Genomic DNA, 19,197 nt, shown 5'->3' on the forward strand with positions numbered 1-19,197 from the left:
TGTGCCTTGAGAGAAAATTGAGGCCTGCCAGTGCTAGGCCACGCTCCCACACGTTGTATCTGAATGACACGCATGGAATGGGTATCAACTTGAGTTAACTGTTTGCATGCTAAACAACTTTGTTAATGAGAAAAAACTTCACGAAAAAACCTTCGGGCTTTGGAGCTTTTCGGTTAAAGGATTGTCTACCTGTACTTGTATTAGGTTCTTTTTCCTGAGGTTTCTCTCACACACCAACTTCTGCAAACAGTTAAAGTTTATTAAAGCCTGTGCAAGCTCAGTGACCCACTTTTGACACTCCTTGCAGGTGTGCAAAGTGGAGTCAGGCCCCAAACATAGAAAACACATGCCCTTTACACAGCCCTCCCTGCCCTCATAACCCCATGTTACCCCAGGTACAATGCAAAGATGAGGTCAGCCTTGGAGATAATGTAAATGCTCTAATCGAGGGGAATCATTATGCAAACGATTTCCTGACTCACTGATTCCCCAAGGTCATGCTGGTGTGATATGCTTCAGTATTGGGGATGATCACGCAAATGAATTTGATTGGCTGGTGGGTGGCTATGAAAGCATTTCTGAATGGAAGGGACTGAATGAGAAATTAATTTGGTCATAGTAGAGTAGTCGTAAATGGCTGCCTAAATTAAGTGTGGATTACAATGGATAGTCATCCAAATTCCTGCATGCTGTCTGTGAGACAGAATGTTGCCCCCAATCCACTTCCAGAATGTTCAGCTTCTTTTGAGAAATGTCACATGAAGGTCCTGAGAGACAGTGCAATTTAATCTTTTAACATTACACTTGTAAATGCCTGATAATGCCCTCAAAAGTTTATCATCTCCCTATTTTTATTATTTTTCTGGTCAAATCTGTTTCCTTTCCTGAATCAATTTGTCTTTTATCCGAAAGCTTTGGGGCCACTTTTCAGTGATTTCTTTTTTAAAAAGAGATTATTATAATAGAACTTGTGTTCTGAAGCTGTTGCAATGGGATTTTGAAGTATTGTACAAGAGTCCAACTCTCTGGATTGCCAGTCCTGTAGCATTACCAGTACGCCTTATGGAAGGATCAAATCTCCTTGGGTAACAAGTGTCCAGGGAAATGCAGGTTCAGGCGCTTAGTCTTGGTAAATGTGGGGTTACAAGGTTAGAGTGGGGGGCTATGTCTGGGTGGAATGCTGTTTGGAGGATTGGTGCAGACTTGATGGGATGAATGGCCTCTTTCTGCACTCTAGGGATTCTATAACTGCAATGTAAATTTCTCTCAATTAATCATTTCAGTTTATCTGCTTAAACTCACCAAGCAATTGTTGATTTTTTTTTTCTCTCTCTCTCCACAGATTACATAGTAGTGGGTAGTGACTCTGGTAGGATTGTTATCCTGGAGTATCAACCATCCAAGAATATTTTTGATAAGGTCCATCAGGAAACCTTTGGGAAGAGCGGATGTCGGCGTATTGTACCTGGACAGTACCTGGCAGTTGACCCAAAAGGTCGTGCTGTTATGATCGGTGAGTAGTAGTGTAAATATAATTTTACAGAAGAAAAGGAGCACACATTCACTGACTCGAGGCTTATTCACCCTTAAGTTAGATTATGACTCATCTATTTTTTAAGCTCCTAATTAACTCTCTTAAATCCCATATCTGTCGAGACCCTTGGATAAATGAGTTAAATGTGAACAGCAATCTGTTTAATTGACCAAAGATATCTATATTTTCTAATCGACCTGCTCAGAGACGTTATTATACACCAACACGGAAACGGACCATTCAGTCCAACTCGTCCATGCTGACCAGATATCCTAACCTAATCTAGTCCCATTTGCCAGCACTTGTCCCATATCCCTCTAAACCCTTCCTATTCATGTACCCATCCAGATGCCTTTTAACTGCTGCAATTGTACCAGCCTCCTCCACTTCCTCTGGCAGCTCAATCCATACACACATCACCCTCTTTGTGAAAAGGTTGCCCCTTAGTTCCCTTTTTATGTCTTTCTCCTCTCACCCTAAAGCTTTGCCCTCTAATTCTGGACTCCCCCACCCCAGGGAAAATATTTTGTTTACCCTTTCTATGCCCCTCATGATTTTATAAACTTCCAGAAGATCACCCCTTCGCCTCCGAAGCTCATCTCTATGATTCTGGAGCAGGTGGGATTTGAGCCAGGTCTCCAGGCTTTGAAGTAGTTGCACTGTCACTGCACATGAGCCCTTTGCAGCAAGGTGCAGCAATCAGACTTGGGAAGCCGAGATAATTTTTGTTCACCTCCCTGATCCTGATCAATTTCTCTTCCCTTCTCTTGATAAATTTGGGGACATTGAAGACACCATCAATAATCCTTGATGAGATGACTAATGGTGCCGAACAGATACCCACAGCTTGTAGCAGATGTGGCTTAAAACTGTTCCAGATGTGTATGTATCCATCATGTCTTTGGGGAAGCAAATAGATTCTTTACTGTGCTTGCATTAAGGTATGCTGGAACACTGCAGCAGGTTGGCAGAGGTGGATGGAATAGGGAGGGAGCACACTGCTAGGGCATGGGAGAGTTCAGCCCCTAAAATTATTGAATTCAATATTCAGGTTGAAGTGTTGCAGGATCCCCAAACGGAAAATGAGGTGTTGTTCCACCTTGCACTGGGCCTTGCTGAAACACTGTAGCAAGCTTGAGATAGAGATGTTGGCCAGGGAATAGGGTGGAGTGTTAAAGTGGCAGGCAACTGGAAACTCGGTCTTCTTATCTGTGTGGAAATGGTGGCTGGCTGGTTGGTTGGTTGGTAGGTAAGGACAAGGGGAATCCTATCACTGTTGCAGGAGAGAAGACGAGGTGAGTGCTGAAGTACGAGAAATGTGTCAGACCCAGTTGAAGACCTTGACAAAAACGGTGTTGGGGAGTCTTCGGTTGAGGAAGAATGTGGACGTTTCAGAGGCTCCCTTGTCGAAGTTCACCTCGTTGGAACAACAGCAACAGGGTTTCCCTTGTCCTTACCTACCATCCCACCAGCATCCGCATCCAGCAAGATGCCACCTCCAGGACGCCCTGGTCCATGCTTCTTTCACTCCCAACACCACCTCTCACAGCCCCGTGGCACCTTCTCCTGTACCTGCCACATGTGTAGCACTTGCTCATTTGCCTCCTCCCTCTTCAGCATCCAAGGGCCCAAACACACTTTCCAGGTGAAGCAGCACTTTACCTGCACTTCACACAGTCTAGTATACTGCATTGGCTGATCACAATGTGGTCTCCTCTACGTTGGGGGAATGAAGCAGAGACTGGGAGACTTTCACAGAGCGTCGATGTTCAGCCTGCAAAAATAAAACCATGAACTTCCAGTTGCCTGTCACTTTAGCATACCACCCTCTCACTTGCCAACACCTCTGTCAGGCTTGTTGCAGCGTTCTAGCAAAATTCAGCACAAACTGAAGAAAGACACCTCATTTTATGCTTGGGGACCCTGCAGCTCTCCAGACTTGATATTGAGCTCAATTTTAGGGCCTGAGCTCTCCCTATGTCCTCATGACCCACCCCCACACATCAGCCTTTTTATCACATAGTCTGCCATTACACAGTACCTGTTGTTAGCTACCAACAGTCTCCATTAACAGCCATTCACTCTCTCAGCAAGATCATTATCCACTCCTTTGTTCAACTGTCTTCTCTCTTTTTGGGCTCCATCCCAAACTTATCATTTAGTCCTTACCCACCCTCCACCATCTTCTGCAAGTAAATCAACATTTTCCTAGCTGCCATCAGTTCAGAGAATGTGTCACCAGAAAGACCCAAAATGTTAACTCTGATTTCTCTTCCTGAACTCCACCTCATTCTTATGGTCTAAATGGAGGTGTTCTGCAAAGTGGTCATTGTTCAGAGTGGTGTGTGTTTAATGGCTTTCATTACTTTCACACAAAGGCACATACAACACAGGGAGAGGTCACATGATTGTAATGAGCAAGTCAGCTAGTGTACTCCAAATATCCCCTTTCTCATATCTTTCAAATGTTTGTTGGTTTATCATTGGCAGTTGCAAGTTACATAAAGACCTGATATACATTGAATTAATGACTTATTTTTAACACAGAACAATATGTTAATGCTGGTTAATTCATTTCCTTCAGTCTCTACGCATGCATTGGATATGTAAAACTGAATCTTAACATGATCAGTTCTGTTGAGTTTCATGAAAAGTTTCTCTGTGCAAAATCTAGTGAGTTTTCTCACACCATCATTCCAAACTTGCCTGATTAACTAACTACCTACCACCATCCTAGTAGTGCCACTCCTGTCCAATACTACCCCAATTCGACTTGCTATAGCCAGAGAACACGGGAGAATCCCAGGATGGGTCAGCATCAATTTTGCTTACACAATCTTTAAATCCAGTTGAACATTTGACCAAGTGACAAAATAGTGGAGCAGCAGTCACAAATACGCACAGCTCATAGTACGTAAATTTCGCGTATGACATTTCCTCAAACCTACATCTGCATTCCTTTACCCCAACTGTTCCCAAACCATCAGACGCCACAGGTGTCATCTTCTACATCGCATGTTACTACTCTTAAGTTGCTGCTGTACTGTCCCTTATGCCCAATGTAACCCAGTATTTGTGCTAATTGACTCTCTAACTTTTATTTGCAATCATCGTTATTTACAAAATATTAAATTTCACCTACCCACTGCAAGTCAATTGCTTGATTAATGAGATGGACTACAGTGTGTAATGGTATAGAACAGATACAGTACATGTAGCTCAGCCTTCCCTTTGGGAAGCTATTATATTGGGGTGGCACGGTGACTCAGTGGTTAGCACTGCTGCCTCACAACACCAGGGTCCCAGGTTCGATTCCAGCCTTAGGTGACTGTCTGTGTGGAGTCTCTCCACGTCTACATGGGTTTCCTCTGGGTGCTCCGGTTTCCTCCCATAGTCCAAAGATGTGCAACTCAGGTGAATCAGCTATGCTAAGTTGCCCATAATGTGTTACGTGCATTAGTCAGAGGGAAATGGGTTTGGGTGGGTTATTCTTCGGAGGGTTGGTGTGGAATTGTTGGGCCGAAGGGTCTGTTTCCACACTGTACGGAATCTAATTAATCTAATCTAAACTATTGTGCACTCTGGTGCCATATCTGTCATGATTTCTTTCAGGTGCTATTGAGAAGCAAAAGTTGGTCTACATTCTGAACAGGGATGCTGCTGCTCGCCTCACCATCTCCTCCCCTTTAGAAGCGCACAAAGCAAATACGTTGGTGTATCATGTCGTTGGTGTGGACGTGGGGTTTGAAAATCCTATGTTTGCTTGTCTTGAGATGGACTATGAGGTAAATTCCTAGGTTTGGAGCATTTGTGTTATTGGAAGTAGCTAGTGTAACACTCTAAAATGAGCTTTAAATATACTAGAAACATCTAATGTCAGGTGGTGAAACTGTTTTGGAGTTCTTTGGACCAAGAGTCTGAGGCATTATCACAAATGAATGGTCCTGGTTGAGCTATCTCACAATAAACTTAAATTGAACCTAAGGTTAATAGTTTGTTTCAGCATCAAATTAGGTATTTTTGCTCAAGAAGCTATTGCTTGTAGTTTTTAATCTAATGCAATTAGCAGATTCCAACAGCACCAACTCTCTGATTATGTCAGTACTCTACTTGAATTAACATTACCCGCTTCCTCTAACTCTCAACCAAACCTTTAACTCTCTATACTCATTTGGTCAAGGTTTCTACTCCTGATAGCAGTTAATTGATCTCTGCTGTGCCCTGTGTCGGGGTGCCTAGTGAGGAAAGGATAAAGTTTGGTTTTACTGCTGATAAAATGATGTGAATCATGTCTCTTCTCCGAAAAATATTTGGGGAAAGTTTTGTTTCTCTGATTCAGCAGTCCATGAGCTTTCCACTTGCTTGACACATTTCTCTGTCAAAGCTGCTGTATAAATACTAGCTGTTCTTGTTGATGGATTATGGTGTTTGTGATGAGTATATTGTAATTTTGCCCGAATTTACTGCGTCAGATGTTCCTACAACAGTGAAACGTTCTCTGCATGATGCGATGAGAAGTAAAAAAAAATGATTCCTGGCCACTGTTACCTTTTACTCTCATTAATTACGGCCAGCACTTATATAATGTGTTTAGCTAAGATTTTGCAGCCTTAAATTATCTGGAGGGCAAATAATGCAAATTTTAAAGCAAAGCTGAATACGTTTTCAGGGGCACTGTCCAGTTTCTGTGCAGGATGATCAACAGTGCTGTGTTACATGGAAATAAAATACTGTTTTGATTAACCATTGCAATGTAACTTCAAAACCATGTTTTTTTTTTATCTGAAGACAACTAATCTCAGTAATGGTAACCATAAAAAGGTCAGTTTTAATGAATAAGTCGTGTGAATTACAAAGGTCCTTTTGTGAAGGAAATCTGCCATCCTTAACCGGGTCTGTCCTGAGTGTGACCTCAGACCCACAACACTGTGATTAACTCTCAGCTTTGATCTGTAATATACGAGCAAGCCATTCTGTTCAAGGGTGTTTAGGGGTACAGCAACGCTGGGGTTTTTTCAACAATGGTCATAGCCCATTAAAGAATACATGAAAACTAGCTCTTTATTCCCACTGTAAACATTATAAAATTGTGTAAGAGCTTGCATTCATATAGTGCTTCAAAATAATCAGGCTACTTGTTTTGGCATTAAGAACTGAATGGCAGAATATTACTCCAATTAAGCATTAGAATTCTGAATTAAAGTCTTCAGTCCCAACTACAAACTATTCTCTAGAAATTGACTCAATCCCTTTACCTGATAACTGGAAAATGTCAAACCAGTCTGTTTACAGCATTAGAAACAAAATTGGCTTCAAGATGAGCTTCCATCCACATTTGCCCCCATCAACAACACTGCCTGTTTCCGTCCAATATATTGCTTGACTCTGCCCTTACATTATTTCATCTGCCATTGAAACCTTCGTCTGTCTTTGTTATTTCTAGACTTGCCAATTCCAAGTTGCTTTGAGCCTTCCTCCTATTTTCTGCAACTATAATTTGGAATTTATAAGCTAAAACTCTATGATTCATCTTCATTGATAAACTAGTCCTGTTCCCCTTCAGCCTTGTGCTTGCTAACCCACTCTGGGTCCTGGTTAAGCAACTCACTGCTTATGCGTGTGGTGAAAGTGGGGATGACCATTTTACAAGGAAATTGGATGGGCATTTAATGGATGTAAACTACAAGTTTATTGAGATGGGGGGCTGTTTGGATTTCTCTACAGAGAGCTGGGCAGAATGGCAACTATTGCACTGTTAAGGCTAATGCATATTTGTTTAAATAATTGGTAGTTTTGTCCCAGATCAATTACTTCTAAAAAGCGCTGTCACCTATCGCCTGTGAATGTGAAATTGGATAGGGACAAGAATCTTCAGATCACTGTTGGGGCAATGGAGTGGGAAAAGACTACTGATGACTTATAAGAATGAAATCAAGCAAAGTTCTCCCATCCAGCAGCATGATGAAGTAGGATATTGTGGTCAACTGTGCACACAGGGTGAAGGCAAATTAAAAATAACCAGATGCAGAATTAATACAGCATAGATGGAAGCCATTCAACCCATTGTGTCAGCACCAGATCTCTGTAGGAGCTGTGGACTTGCTGTCATTCTCTCTCTTTCCACTCCTGTAATACTACAAACTTCTCCCTGTGGCACTACACATTCAGTATCTTGAGCCTGCTCTGCCATTCAATAAGATCATGGCTACTTTATGTATGTTTGAATTCCACACTTGCATCTATCCCAAAGCCTTAGATTCTTGTTAGGCAAAGGAATGTAGCCACTCCCTACCTCCATCATCTGAGGCAGAATGTTCCCCAAGTCACCCAACATAATTTTTTTATTATCTGAATTGTATAATGATGAGCCTTAAATGCTGTATATAACTGAAGCGTAATATTCTTTATTTTATGTTCAGTTTCTCTTTTAATAAAGGATAGCATCTCATTAATTGTCTTAACTCGCTTGTTGATTCAGAAAATGAGCAACTTTAAATTGTTAGTTGAAAGTAGATAGCTTTTGAATACATCCAATGAGCTGTTTGCATCAGACACTCTGACAATGCATTCAAGATACTAACCATTTGTCACATGAGTGTTTTTTTTTGCCAACCTTGCCATTAAGGAAATTCAAGATGGTCACAGATACAAAATCATTTACTGAGGACTCCCGTGTTGATGTCATTGCTGAAAACATTTCTAATTTGATTTGTCCGTTCCTGATAGCTGCCTAGTAACCACCATAGGGTGGAGAATGTCTGTGTGTGCATTTCAGCTTGTTAAAGTACATGCAAAGGTAAACGATGGCCACTATCTTTCTCCAACAAAGGAGGCGAGTATATCTTCCCTCAATGGTAGTATTCCAGTAATGTTCAGATTTCAGTAGGTTAATAGCTGCAATGAGAAAATATTCTTTGTATCTTCAGTATTAAGATTATGAAAATCAAAAGTGAATTAAGCATTACTTTGAGCCTCCATTTCATGCTTGACCGTTTCCTTCTATTTGTAGGAGGCAGACAGTGATCCTACTGGTGAAGCAGCTGCTAACACTCAACAGACATTGACATTCTACGAGTTGGATCTGGGTCTGAACCATGTTGTGAGAAAGTACAGTGAACCTCTGGAGGAGCATGGCAACTTCCTAATTACAGGTATATGGTTTACAAGTCCACTCTTGGTAAAATACAGACTGGAGTTAGGTTTTAAAACGTTTTTAGTTTACAATGACTCCTCTCAAAAGTTGCCTGTTCCTTCTCATTACCTCCTTTATTTTGTGATGCAGTCAGGCAGAAAAATTAGCTTCTGTATTTATGTTGATGTATAGTGCATTTGCTCTTGTATGGAAGCAAAATAAGGAAAATTTGGCAATAAGATTAAATATTTATAAACTCCATTCGACCCACAAGGAAAGCATTAATTTCCTCAAGGCTATGGAATTTAAATTGTCATAGGACAACAGAGGTAAGTCAATAATAAACATTGTCAAAATAACTGATGCACACTTCTTCACACACAAAACCATCACTCCAGAATACTTTCTGAAACTGGTAAAGTCAGAGCGTTCAGCAGGTCATGTTTTTCCATCGCATTGACACAAAGCTATCGCTTCTCAGATTTAAACAGTTGATACAGTGTTCCTGAACAGTGGCAACACTACATTTCCCCATTTCGCTCCTCAACACTTATAACATTGACATTAAATTTCCATATTCATTTGCAAGTCATTCATTACTTGTTGTGGAATCCCTTCAGTGTGGAAGCAGGGCATTCGGACCATTGAGTCCACACCAACCCTCTGAAGAGCATTCCAACCAGACCCACCCCAACTATCCTACTCCTGTAACCATACATTACCAGTGACTAACCCACCAAACCTGCATATCCTTAGACACTAGGGCAATTTCGCATAGCCAACCCTGCATGTCTTTGGACTGAGAGGAAACCGGAATACCCAGAGGAAACCCATGCAGACTCGGGGAGAATGTGCAAACTCCACACAGACAGTCACCCGAGGTTGGAATTGAAATGGTGCTGTGAGGCAACAGTGCTAATCATTGTGCTATAGTGGCCTCCCCATCCCCTCAGTTGTTTAATAAAAAAGCAGTATCTTGGCCACGCTGAAATGTCATGGGGATGTATAAATCTTTAGGAATTGAAGTTCAGAAATAGAATTGAACGATTGCAGATCACAGACTGTTTTTGTCTTCAACTATTTTGAGATTTTGGGATAGTTGCTCCTTGCTGCCAGGTTTTCATGTGTTAATCAGTACTCACAGGTTAATTCAAAGTGAGAACAATATGGTTCAGCTCAAAGTTGTATTCAACTTCACAATTTAAAAATGGAAAATATAAGGAAATGCTTGACCTAATGGCATAAGGGCATTCATAAAAAATTGTGTTTCAGACAAGGTAACTTAGCAACTCTGACCCATGGTCAGTGTTCAATGTGCTAACCTTTCCTTTTGGATACTAAAGGGGCTGCTGTGTATTTCTCCCATGTTTCTATGTTAATTTCTTGTCCATTTCTCTTAAATTTATTTCTTTATTTAAATAAATGGTGCAACTTGAGAGAGCAAAACCTCCTTATGCATATTTTTAAAATTGGAAAAGGGGACTCGGGTTCCCCATGGGAGACTGATTAGCAAGGTTAGATCTCATGGAATACAGGGAAAACTAGCCATTTGGATACAAAACTGGCTCAAAGGTAGAAGACAGAGGGTGGTAATGGAGGGTTATTTTTCAGACTTGGCAGGTGGGATTAGATTGGGTTGGGATAGCTGGTCGGCATGGACGGGTTGGACCGAATGGTCTGTTTCCATGCTCTATGTCTCTATGACTCTATCCTTGATTTGAAATATTGAAGTTGAAATCTTTCTCTACTTCAGTTCCAGGAGGCTCAGATGGGCCGAGTGGTGTACTAATCTGTTCCGAAAACTATATCACTTATAAAAACTTTGGAGACCAGCCAGACATCCGATGCCCCATCCCCAGGAGGAGGGTAAGAAGTTTATGAGCTTAATGTAAACTTGCAGTACGTCGATATGCAGAAATATAACACCTACTTAAGACTTCGATATTTCAATTTTACTCAAATATTGAAAATGAGCTGATGATCCCAAAATAATTTGTATTGTCTGTAACGGTTCTCATATTCTGAGGATGAGTTGAGCATTTCTGAGCTTACTGAACAATAATCACTTCAATTTGACATTTGTGCCCGAAGCTTTTCCACCTGTAGGTGAGGTTAATGGACAGATGGTATTTTTTGGCAAAGGACCAAGGGGGACTGCTGGTCAGAAAACATTGCATTGATTCTTTTGCATCTGCTTCAATGGGAAAATGTTTCATATTTTGTCCAAATCTGTAACATTGCTGTATATATTGAATTACCATTTTTTTTGCTCCTCAGGTAGGGCTTGGATTCTCAACATTGAGCCACACTGAGGATTTTGATCAACCTTGTGCACAATTATAGGGTGATTTGTAACATGTAGAGTATTTGGTTTGGTTATTTAATTTTGGTCAGCCGCGATCTTTGTTGAGGTAAAAACAATGACTGCAGTTGCTGGAAGCTAGATTCTGGATTAGAGTGGTGCTGGAGAAGCACAGCAGTTCAGGCAGCATCCGAGGAGCAGGAAAATCGACGTTTTGGGCAAAAGCACTTCATCAGGAATAGAGGCAGAGAGCCTGAAGGGTGGGATCCACCCTGCAGGCACTCTGCCTCTATTCCTGATAAAGGGCTTTTGCCCAAAATGTCGATTTTCCTGCTCCTTGGATGCTGCGTGAACTGCTGTGCTTTTCCAGCACCATCTAATCCATGATCTTTGTTGAGGGAGGCAGTGGCTAAATATCATGTTAATATAGTTTAGATTTTTAGTATTTTTAACTTCTTCCATTTTCCTAAATATTCCCCAAGCAAACCATTAAAATTGCAAAGTTCAGTCCCCCAGTCAGTTTCATTTAGCTTTCAGTTCCCTGAGCTTGGAGGTTTAAAATTACCTGAGTTTTCTATACTTGATCACTATGTAGTGATCCCTAATGGAAGCACATGCATGGGGGCAAGTTTTGTTTTTGACTTGTATCTGTGTCCTGTAGCAAAATGCATTACACAAATACAGGCATTTTCTCTTCCAGAATGACCTGGATGATCCTGAACGAGGAATGATTTTTGTCTGCTCTGCTACGCATAAAACAAAGTCCATGTTCTTCTTCCTGGCACAGACTGAACAAGGCGACATCTTCAAAATTACACTGGAAACAGATGAGGACATGGTAAGGAGGACTGCAGGTTAGAAATCCCAGTTTGGTGACTCGCCAATTGTAATCAAAAGTTTTGCAGGCAAATTAATTTGTGAACTGTTTTGTGTTTTTTTTCTTGGTGTGTACACATGATGGGTAACTAAACTACCATGTCTTTTCCCATTTTAATAACACAGTTAAGGTCTTGAATGTGTACTGAACAATTTTAGTGGTGTGCTGTATATCTTATCTGTAAGGCATTGGAGCAGAACTAGGCCCATCCGGCATCGAGTCTTCTCTGCTCCTAGTCTCTCCCATTAGTGGAAACATCTTCTCCACAGTCCACTGTATCCAGGCCCCTCTGTATTCTGTAATTTTCAACCAGATTTCCCCTCATCATCCTTCTAAACTCCCATCAATTACAGACGCAGAGTCCTTAACCACTTCTCATATGAAAAGCCTTCATCCCTGGGATCATTCTTGTCAATCTCCTGAGCCCCTCCAAGGTCAACACATTCTTCCTTAGATAAGGGGCCCAAAACTTGTTCTCATGGCAGCTAATCAGAAAAGGATCAAGCTTTTGGTTAGAAAACAAACTGCTGTTTGCTGAAAATTGGCATTTCTTTTGGAAATATAAGTTGGTGACTTCTCATTGTTCATGAATTACAAAACATGAGCAAGCTTTTGTCAGTACATGTTTCTTGAAAGGAATGATGCGTACTTTCAATCTTTTTAATCTTACAGCCTTATTTCTGTTTTCTTGCTGAAAACCTGTTTGAAAAGTGGTTCTATAAAGACTTGAAATATTGCTCAGATATTAGGTAGGTTTTCTTTGTACCTCCAACTGTTGAGACAGCGTTTAGAAACCCAAAATTGTCTAGTTATAATTTTCACTCTCTTCCATGATCCTCCCTTTCCTGTCTTTTATAATTGATGTCTTGTTTTATAAAATGTTTGTATATTTGCAGGTGACTGAAATCAGGTTGAAGTATTTTGACACTGTCCCTGTGTCAACTGCCATGTGTGTACTGAAGACTGGGTTCCTCTTTGTCGCATCAGAATTTGGCAATCAGTGAGTGTGGACTGTTTTACTGTTTATCACATTAGATTTTGCTGGGATTAAACAGCAATTTTGTTTGTATTTCATACGTCTGTCTCCTGCATCTTATGGCCAAAATGATGACTAAGTAGTTACTTGAAGATATTTGACAGTGGTGCTCTGTTACTGGCTAACGAAAGCAGCTGACTGTTCACATTCTGTGGAGACTGTCGATTTCACAAGTCATTTGGACTTCATTGTGTATTAAGGAGCCCTGAGGTGCGCTCTTAAAGGTTAAGCCAGCTTCCCATCAATTTGTATTGTGCATAAAGTAGAGCAAGTGGCCTGAGATTTGATCATGAGATCTTTGGGCCTTAGCCAGCACAGCGGTCTGTTTTGATGCAGTGACTAAAGAAGTTAGCTTTGTGGCTTATAAATGTATTCCCAGCATTAAATGATACAGTGCAAATGTGGGATGGACCTTTTGGGTCATTGTTCCATCTTTGAAAGAGCTATCCAGTTAGCCTCACATTGTCACCATGTCCCTTGACTTAGTAAATGTTTCCTGTTCAAATATGTTCAGTTTCACTTTATTTGAGTTATTACTGAATTTGCTTCCACTGTCCCGCCAGGCTATGCATTTATGATTGTTATAACTCACTGTCTAATTTTTTTTCCTTCGAGTAGCCTTTCTGACATTTACTTTGGAGTATCTTTACAATTATTAGTTTGTGGCTATTTCTTTTGTGTGTTACCAAGAAGAGTAGGTTGTTCACTTCTTCTAATCTGTTTGCCACTCGAACGTATATGGCTCACTGATACTTCAATTCCATTTGCTAACCTTTGCACTGTATCTTGCAACACGCTTACTAAACACCAATTCATCAATCCCAGTCTTACACTTTTTGTTGACGCAACATCCAATTTTTATTTTACTTAGTCCTTCTAAGTTTGATTACTAATCACAATAGCAGTATTACTTTTGTCCCACTGCCTATAAAACTCCTTTGTCTGCAAGCAATTTAAAGTGTACAGCACATCATTTTTAATCTCTTCAATATATTTTTGTGTTCACTTTCTGCAATTTTCCCTATTATCCCTCCAATGTAAATAATCTGAGGTACTCTTGACCAGTGCACGTTGCCACTTGATTTGCTAGCTTATTTTAATAACATTTGTGGTGTCTGTGGCTTGGATAGTATTGTTTTTTGTTAAGAAATCAGGTTGTCATATTCTATTAATTCTCAAAACAGGTTCTACAGTATATGTAAAGCATATCTTGGGATTTTGTAGTGGAATTATCAGTGGCTTGATGTTGGCCTGATAACTGATGTGCAGTTAGTGTAAATAATAATTGTTTTTTAAAATAAAAGAATGTTAGTCTTCAGAAAGCTAAGTCATGTCTTTTTTATATTCTAGTTACCTTTATCAGATTGCACATCTTGGAGATGATGATGATGAACCAGAGTTCTCTTCAGCAATGCCCTTAGAGGAGGGAGATACATTTTTCTTTCAGCCACGACCTCTCAAGAATCTGGTATTGGTGGATGAGTTGGACAGCCTTTCACCAATTTTAACATGTCAGGTATGAAAACATAGTTCCAGATTCTTTACTGGAGCTGAACAATGTTTATTTCACCAACTAATCATATGGATTCTGTAGGTTGAGTTTTTAGTTGTTTCTGTTGATACAACCAATGTGTATACGCTGACTAAATTAATGTGAATTCATGTTTCTTTTCTGAAAAGTATTTGAGGAAAGTCTTAATTTCTTAATCAGCTGTCGTGAAGTTGTCATGCCAGTTATGTTTGTCACCAATGTTTCGCTGTTGCTTATATTTTCATCTGCAGATTGCTGATCTGGCTAATGAAGACACACCTCAGCTATATGTTGCCTGTGGGAGAGGGCCGCGGTCGTCATTGAGAGTCTTGAGGCATGGTCTTGAGGTATGATGTGTATGAAATTATTTTTTTGTAGGAGGCCAGTGACTATCTTTTAAGGAGCCATTATGATGTTTGCTGATTCATACATTGATAGAAACATCCTGTATTTGAATCATTCTGACTTTAAGGTCCCAGGTTTCATCTGTGCTGTTTGGTTCACTTAGCTCAGTTGAGGAGCTGCAATAAGCTACAGGGGAGGGACAGTGAAGAAAAGTTGATTAAGGTTTCCACTCCAGATGACAGCTCTGCTACCTGTATATAAATATCTAGTCAGGAAAGGCTCCAGGTGCTGCTGATTAAATGATGTGATTCATGTCTCTTCTCCGAAAAATATATGGGGAATATTTTAGAATCTCTGATTCAGCAGACCATGAGCTTTCCAAAAAATTTAATTTGTCAACTGTGTTGGGAAAACCGAATCTCTATTTCCCAGTAATGCTCCATTTTGTCATATAGCACCTCTTTTTAACCAGTATAAGTTGTTTGAACCCTCCTTTGAAGCAGGCACTGATATTGATGAAAAACAGAACTTGCTGCGGAAACTCAACAGGTCTGGCAGCACTGTGGAAAGAAAGCAGAGTTAACATTTCAAGCGCAGAACACTGAAGATGGGTCACTGGACTCTGTTAACACTGCTTTCTCTCCACAGATGTGGCCAGACTGGTGAGTTTCTGCAACACGTTCTGTTTTTGTTTGATTTCCAGCATCTGCAGTTCTTTGTTTTGCAGTAAGATGGAGGACTCATGCTGATTTTTCTCCCCAAACCCTCATTGACAGGTATCAGAAATGGCTGTTTCAGAGCTGCCCGGTAACCCAAATGCTGTATGGACTGTGAGAAGACATGTGGAAGGTATGACCTGAATAATGCATAGAGCAGAAATTCTTTTGGCCACATTAAGAAATGTTCACACAGTCATGTCCAACAAGGTTAAAAATCACACAACACCAGGTTATAGTCCAACAGGTTTAATTGGAAGCACACGAGCTTTCGGAGCGACGCTCCTATTGACAATCACCTGATGAAGGATCGTCGCTCCGAAAGCTCGTGTGCTTCCAATTAAACCTGTTGGACTATAACCTGGTGTTGTGATTTTTAACTTTGTACACCCCAGTCCAACACCGGCATCTCCAAATCATGTCCAACAAGTGCATTGTACTAGATAAAATTCATGTAATTGCTATGAGAATTTTTTTGAAGAAAGCAGTAAATCTGTTCTCACAAATTGCCATGTTGCATCATTGAGCATGAACTCTGTTTAACTCATTGAACCACAATCCATAGGTGTTGCAGGTTTAGTTTTTAAATTTTATTCTTATTTAAGTAGAACTATGTACAGCAATCTAAATAAAATACATCAAATAAGCACAGAAATAGCTAAAAAGTAGAAAAAGCAGCTTGCATGTATGAAGGATTGTTCACTGTTTACTGTTCTTTTACTTGCTTGCATTACCTCACATTGCGTATTTTGATAGCCATGACCTGGTTCCAAAATTGATTGAGAACTGAAGAATTAAACACTTCTAAACTGCAATACAGTTCAAATCAGTAGATGTCAAAAACATATGGGCTGTTACATTTTTGAAATTTTATGGGTGGATTAACCCAAGTAATTTGATCTGACACCAAAACACATTTCAAGTCAGATTTTCTTCCATCAAAAGTCTTGCAGTTTTGAAGGGGATAATGAATTACTTATTAAAATAAACTTTTTTATTTAAATGTATTCATTTCCACTCGTTAAAGTTTGCATTGATTTTGATTTCAGTGGGGTTTTCTCCCCCACGTTTTTCTCACCTCTTTCTTCATAGTGCTGTCTCCAATTAGAGTTTGGTTCAGTTCCTCAGGCACTGACAGTACTCCACTCTTGCCAAATGGCCTTTATTCGTGTACCAGTTAGATAGTTATCAACAGTACTGCGCAGTATGGTATTGTGGTACTGACGTGATCCTCCTGCGTTTATCCAGAATTTATGCACTTGCACTTTTTTGCATCTGCCACTATGTGGCGAGAGTGAGTGACTATTGAAAGAATTTCTCACTAGCCCAGTAGATTTAACCAGGTGGCTGTATACTCTACAGTTATCTAGACTGAGGTTAAGCAACTGAGTGCAAATTCTTTGTAGTTTCTTTTATTGTATTTCTTATAGTTTGTGAATGATGTACAAATGTGAAAACTGCAATAATGATTTATTGGGCTGGGCACATCCTGTAAATGATCAAACCTTATAGAAGTTGTGGCCTCTGTAAAAGCTGAGTGCCTCTGGTTATAATTTACAAATTACAATAATTGATAATCACTGATTCCATACCATAATCCAGAAATAGTGAGAAAACGTTCAGTAGAAGAATATTTTTGCAATACACGTAAATTTGCTAGGATTTGGTTGGGAGTGCGCTAAACGTTCTACAGTAATCCTAATGCTAACCGATATTATCTCAATGGAAAAGCTGCAGTGATGACCTGGTAATGAGAATTAAATCACTTTTCAAATTGGACATGATTGTGCTCTTTATGCATGTTTCTTATTGAATATTGTTTTATTGTCCACTTTAGACTCCCATGAAAGAATAAGAATATGGCATATGAGTGTATTTGTTTCCCACCAGTAATTGCCCTTGAGAAAATGATGCTGAGCTGCAATGTCACACGTACTAGATTGGGTGGTGGGTTGCTCATAAGTATACGAAAGTGGTTACTTTGCTAGTATTGATTTTGCCTGGGATACTTTCCTACGCTGGCTTGATGAGTGGGTATGGCAATACAGCTTTTGTCTAGCCTGAATGATATATTTATTGCAGTTTATACCCTGGTTGTCCTCAATCTTGAAAGAGCAGTACTAACCAAGGCTGGTATGTGGTGGCTTAATCTCTACCAATACCAAGCCTCTGTTTCTCTCCCACAGGTGGCCGGGGAAGGTGCTACTCACTCTAGGTGCGTACCTGCTGGTAGGGCCTCTTGGATACTGGTTTAGGGCAGACATTGTAAAGAACAGTCCTAACCAGTGATTACGTGAAGCAAAAGTACTACTGATGCAGATATTCTACACAAAAGGATGTTGACTGGAAAATTGTGATATACCCCTTCCACCCCAACTGTAGAATATTGCAAGAGTCAGCATTGAAGAGTACATGTGTTGTCATTAGGCTTATATAGTTTATTATATTAAGATAGAAAAATATGCCCTGTGATGCAATCTTCAGTTCTTATGAATGTTCTCATCATCACAAATTGCAATCACCACTTAGAACCACCAGAACTTTAACGTAATATGCTGCCTATTCCAGATATGAATAAAGTTTAGAAAAGGGAGGATTTATTCTGTGACTAGAGTTTAAGTTGGAGTGTGCATTCATTTTGACAATAATTACATTTGAAATCTTTAGTGACAACACTTAAATTTGAAGACAGGAGTGAAGGGCAGGCTTGTGTTTTAACGTTCATATATACAACAGGATATTTGTTCGCATTCGTTCTGGGGGATTTGTTTCCGTTATTGGGGTTTTTTGGGCACGTTGGTAAAGGGCAGTGCATTAGTTATGTGAAGGCACTTTTTGGATATGTAAAAACGTGCATGCTAATTATGAGATGGTGTGAGATGTAAAATATAGATTTTGCAGAATTTCCCAAGAAGGAACAAGGAATCGTAAAATTTAGTATAGGTTTAGTTGGGAGCTTCAGATCAGCGAGGCTTTAACCTGTAGGGTGATCACTGTAGGAATCTCTTAGTTTAATTGTCAGTTGAAGGGTCAATTTGTTAGGTGTGAAAATACTTCCAGATCTTGAGTCAGAAACTTTCCAGTACTAGCCCTTTGCTTGCGAGTCTCTAATTATGATGATTTCTGTGATGTTTGCCTGTGTCCCTTCTTTTTGGCCATGTGGCTAATGGTTGCACATTTAAGTGTTGGTGGTATTCTGGGTGAAAATAACTTACTACTTGAGTATTGATGGTATTAAGGGTTGTTTCATTTCACAAGTATTAACTAGGATTTTTATAGTGTTCTTTTTGTTGCAAAACCTCGTGCTTTTTCATTATGTTCCCATCCCTTGTCATCATCCCTTAGAGGAGTAAGGAAAGGAACTAAGTACAGAAAAGGCTATTTAATTCATTAGAAGTGAGAGTATTTTAAGTAGCTTTCACCTTGTGCAAGCACTTTTCTTTGAGGTGGGATGGAAGTATGTCTTTGTAAAGGAATTAAAGTGAGATAAATCCATGATGAATTGCAATTTAAAGTTGCTTTTGTTGGATGGATATTAGGGGAATTAAAGATTAAATGTGAAATTTATAGGTGGGGGTTCTGGAAGGGCTGGGTGTGCTTAAGAATTCCATTGATACAGAGGGTTTGTATCCCAAGTTGCATTAACAACTAGATATGGGTTTAGATGGAGGACTTAATGTAATTTCCCAGAGCTCCTTAGATGAGAGGGAAGTCCCAGAGGATT

General features: G+C 40.0%; 1 protein-coding gene across 2 annotated transcripts in view; it reads left to right on the forward strand.

Annotated features, from left to right (window-relative positions):
• sf3b3 (splicing factor 3b, subunit 3) overlaps positions 1–19,197 on the forward strand; it is a 60,529-nt gene that overhangs the window by 8,743 nt on the left and 32,589 nt on the right. For both annotated transcript variants that reach the window (XM_072547627.1, XM_072547628.1), the window contains exons 4-12: positions 1,343–1,513; positions 5,147–5,319; positions 8,544–8,685; positions 10,420–10,532; positions 11,669–11,806; positions 12,742–12,845; positions 14,232–14,397; positions 14,664–14,759; positions 15,534–15,606. In XM_072547627.1, coding sequence (XP_072403728.1) covers positions 1,343–1,513; positions 5,147–5,319; positions 8,544–8,685; positions 10,420–10,532; positions 11,669–11,806; positions 12,742–12,845; positions 14,232–14,397; positions 14,664–14,759; positions 15,534–15,606 — 1,176 coding nt within the window. The remainder of the gene's footprint in view (positions 1–1,342; positions 1,514–5,146; positions 5,320–8,543; positions 8,686–10,419; positions 10,533–11,668; positions 11,807–12,741; positions 12,846–14,231; positions 14,398–14,663; positions 14,760–15,533; positions 15,607–19,197) is intronic.

This window comes from Chiloscyllium punctatum, chromosome 26 (genome assembly GCF_047496795.1).
Source record: "Chiloscyllium punctatum isolate Juve2018m chromosome 26, sChiPun1.3, whole genome shotgun sequence".
NCBI classification, from domain to species: domain Eukaryota; kingdom Metazoa; phylum Chordata; class Chondrichthyes; order Orectolobiformes; family Hemiscylliidae; genus Chiloscyllium; species Chiloscyllium punctatum.